The sequence below is a fragment of the Otolemur garnettii genome, unplaced genomic scaffold (assembly GCF_000181295.1).
Source record: "Otolemur garnettii isolate 467f Iridium unplaced genomic scaffold, OtoGar3 scaffold00001, whole genome shotgun sequence".
NCBI classification, from domain to species: Eukaryota; Metazoa; Chordata; class Mammalia; order Primates; family Galagidae; genus Otolemur; species Otolemur garnettii.
This window is the reverse complement of record NW_003852396.1, coordinates 36,777,775-36,781,195: the sequence shown is the minus strand read 5'-3', so window position 1 is coordinate 36,781,195 and position 3,421 is coordinate 36,777,775. Positions and strand designations below refer to the sequence as shown.

At 37.9% G+C, this 3,421-nt stretch overlaps 1 protein-coding gene across 1 annotated transcript in view; it reads left to right on the top strand.

Annotated features, from left to right (window-relative positions):
* The first annotated feature begins 3,269 nt into the window (after positions 1-3,269).
* Positions 3,270-3,421, top strand: part of LOC100966918 (olfactory receptor 491-like) — a 42,943-nt gene continuing 42,791 nt past the window's right edge. Inside the window, exon 1 of the mRNA XM_003781065.2 lies at positions 3,270-3,399. Within this exon, the coding sequence (XP_003781113.2) occupies positions 3,270-3,399 (130 nt within the window). The remainder of the gene's footprint in view (positions 3,400-3,421) is intronic.

Genomic DNA, 3,421 nt, shown 5'->3' with positions numbered 1-3,421 from the left:
CTCTCCATGCCCTTTCACCAAGGTGTTCCATTATTGAGCTATACAGATATTTATCATAACTCTCACTCCTCCTAGCCATAAGCTATACAGGCTGCTACATGCCAGCACCATTTATTGAATAAGGATTCTTTCCCACAGTGCATGCTTTTGTTTAGTTTATCAAAGGTCAAATGGTGATATGTGGCTGAGTTCATCTCTAGATTCTATTCCATAAATCTATAACTATTTTTGTGCCACTTCCATACTGTTTTGACAACTATAGATCTGTAGTATAACCTGAAGTCTACTAACTTGATGCCTCCAGATGTTTTTGTTTCCAAAAATATGGAATGCTTCACAAATTTCTCTCCATTTCCAATTTTAGTATATGTGCTGCTGAAGGAAGCACTAGTTTTGTTGTTTAGTTGTGTTATTTCCTGGATTTGATATCAAGCTAATATTGGCTTCACAGAAAGAGTTAGGAATGATATCTTTCTTTTCAGAGTTAAGGAATAATTTCAATTATTCATAGCATTATTATAAGGAATTAACAATTATTTTAATAATTTTAATTAATAATTATTTGATAATTTTAATTATTCATGAAATTATTATAAGGAATAATTTTAATTAAGAGACGTATAGGTATAAGCTCTTCTTAGTAGGCTTGGTAAAAATTGTTTCAGGTCTGAAACAACTTGATCATACTTTTTTGTTGGAAGTTTTTTTATTGCTTTTTTTTTTTTTAATTATTTCAGGTTCATTGAGGGTACAAAGAATTAGTTACATGGTTTAGGTTTGTTTGGTGAAGTCCCTCTTATAGTTGTGTCCCAACTGCAAAAGGTGTGCCATACATTGTAACCCCATATCCTTCTCCCTCCTCCCTCATTCCCCCACCCCTCACCTTGAATTGATTTGAGTTTGTGTTCCACTGGATTCATATTAGAATTGAGTACACTGGATTCTTGTTTCACCATTCTTATGATACTTTACTAAGAAGAATGTGTTCCAACTCTATCCAGGTTAATATGAAAGATGTATTGCTTTTTCAATTTCAGGGCTTTCTGTCGGTCTGTAAAGGAGTTCTGTATCTTGCAGACTGAGCCTAGGGAGGTTGTGTGTTTCCAAATATTAGTCAATTTCCTCCACCTTTTCAAGTTCGTGAGCATGGAGATTTTTATGGTATTCCAAGATGACATTTTGTATATCCATGATATCAGTTGTAATTTCCTCTTTCTCATTTTTAATTCAGCCTATTAGAGTCCTTTCTCTTCTGTTTCTGATTAATATGTCTAGAAGCTTGTTTCTTTATCTTTTCAAAGTACCAACTTTTTGCTTCATTATTCTTTTGTATCTTTTTTGTTTTTCTTGATTTCATTTAGTTGGGCACTGATCTTAGTTACTTGGTTTTTTCTTCTGGGTTTGGGTTTGGCTGGTTCTCCTGTTCCAGTTCCATAAGATGATTCATTAGATTGTTGGTTTATTATCTTTCTGTCTTTTAGATATGGGCATTTAAGGTTATGAATTTTCTTCTCAGGCCTGATTTATCTATATTCCTCAGTTTTTGACAACTTAGGTCCCCATTATCATTTAGTTCAAAGAATCTTTTTCTTTCCATTTTTTATGGACCTCATTGACCCACTATTATTCAACAAAAGGTTGTTTAGTTTCCATCAGTTTGTTTTGGCATGAGTGTTTCTGTTGAAATTGATTTCTAGTAGTATTCCCCTGTGTTCAGAGAGCATATATGACACAATTTCTATTTTTTAAAGTACTTTGGGACATGTCCATCACTATTAGAGAATGTTCCATGTGCTGATAAGAAGGACATATATTCAGTAGTCTTAGGGTAGAATGGTCTGTAAATCTCTTTTAGAATCATTTGTTCTAGAGTTTTGTTTAAGTCCCTGTTCCTTTGCTTATTTTCTGTTTGGAGGATCACTGCTGCCCTGCCAGTGGAGTGTTTTCCATCTGCACGGAATATTGTTTTCCATCCTTTCACTGTGAATTAAAATGAATGAGTCCTTGTGGGTTAGCTGTGTTTCCTAGAGACAGTAGATAATTGGCTTGTACTTTTTTATGCATTCAACCAAGCCTATGTCTCTGCAGTGGAGAGTTCAAACCACGCACCAACACTATACTCTTCCCCCTGATTCACCTATGTAGGCTCCCTCACTTCCCTAGTAGGCTAATCACAGACCATGGTGGGGACAAGCAGACCACTCCTGAGTCACCAACAGGGTGCCTAGGCATGTTCTGATGTCCTGTCAGTTTTGGGTGAGCCTGGCTCTAAAAGCTACTCTGCATGCTGCAACAAGGTAAGCCAGGGAGCAGGAGTCATACTATGAGCACATCTTGGTCTGCTATAGGCCCCAGAGATGAAAAGCCTGAGTCCCACACTATGTGGAAACCTTGGAGTTGGGGCTCTCTGTTCTCTCTCTGGCAGCCACAAGTTGGGAGAAAAGGGGCAGAAAACAATTCTTTATGAGGAATGTTAACAGTTGGAGCTGAAGGACATCTGCCTGAATGTATAGGCCCTGGATGCATGGAAATCACCCAGAACCCAGTGGAACCCTGTGAACCTTGTAGTTTGGGCAGGAGTTGGGAAATTCCTGCATGAAAACAAGCAGGGCAGCTCCTGAGAAATTGAAACCCCCTGTGGAGAACAAAGGTACAGGTAAGTGGTCTGTGGGGTGGAGAGTGCACAAGGAGACTACGCCCTGTCAACAGGCAGTTCTCAGCATACGGATGGCAGCAGCTCTGTGAGCAAATAGTCTTGCTAGTGGCTTTGGAACCCTCCTGCTTTCAGAGATGTGGGAAGGAAGAAGCACACCACTCCGTATACCTTTCTTGCTGGCCTAAAGTCTCTATGGGTTGTCTTCTGTTGATATCTTGCTCCCTCTTTTCTGCTCTGTGACTTCTTCCTATATAATCTCTTGTAAGTACCTGCACTTTTCCCTCAGAGTTACACTCATTCTATGTTTGTTAGTTTCTTTTGAGGCACTCAAAGTACATTTTATAAAAATAATAAAAAAGGATATGCATTATTTGAAGAAAGTTTTTTGGGGTTTCTGGTAAAAACAAGTTTTAAAATATAGAATGACTCATTACACAAAATTACACAATCAATGAGAGCCTAAATAAAACATTTTTAGGCCAAACCTTCCTTGACTGTCATATTTCTTCATATTAATCTTCATGTATTAATGAAAATACAACCATCAAATTCATAACTGCTTCAATGTACTGTTTTCATCACAGGTTCATTCTGGAAGCAGCTACACCATCTTATGGAGTTCCTAGTGGATGGGAACCACACTGTTGTCACCAGATTCATTTTACTAGGCTTAACAGATGATCCCGTTCTCCGAGTCATTCTCTTCATGATCATCCTATGCATCTACCTGGTGACCATATCTGGCAACCTCAGCACAATCATTCT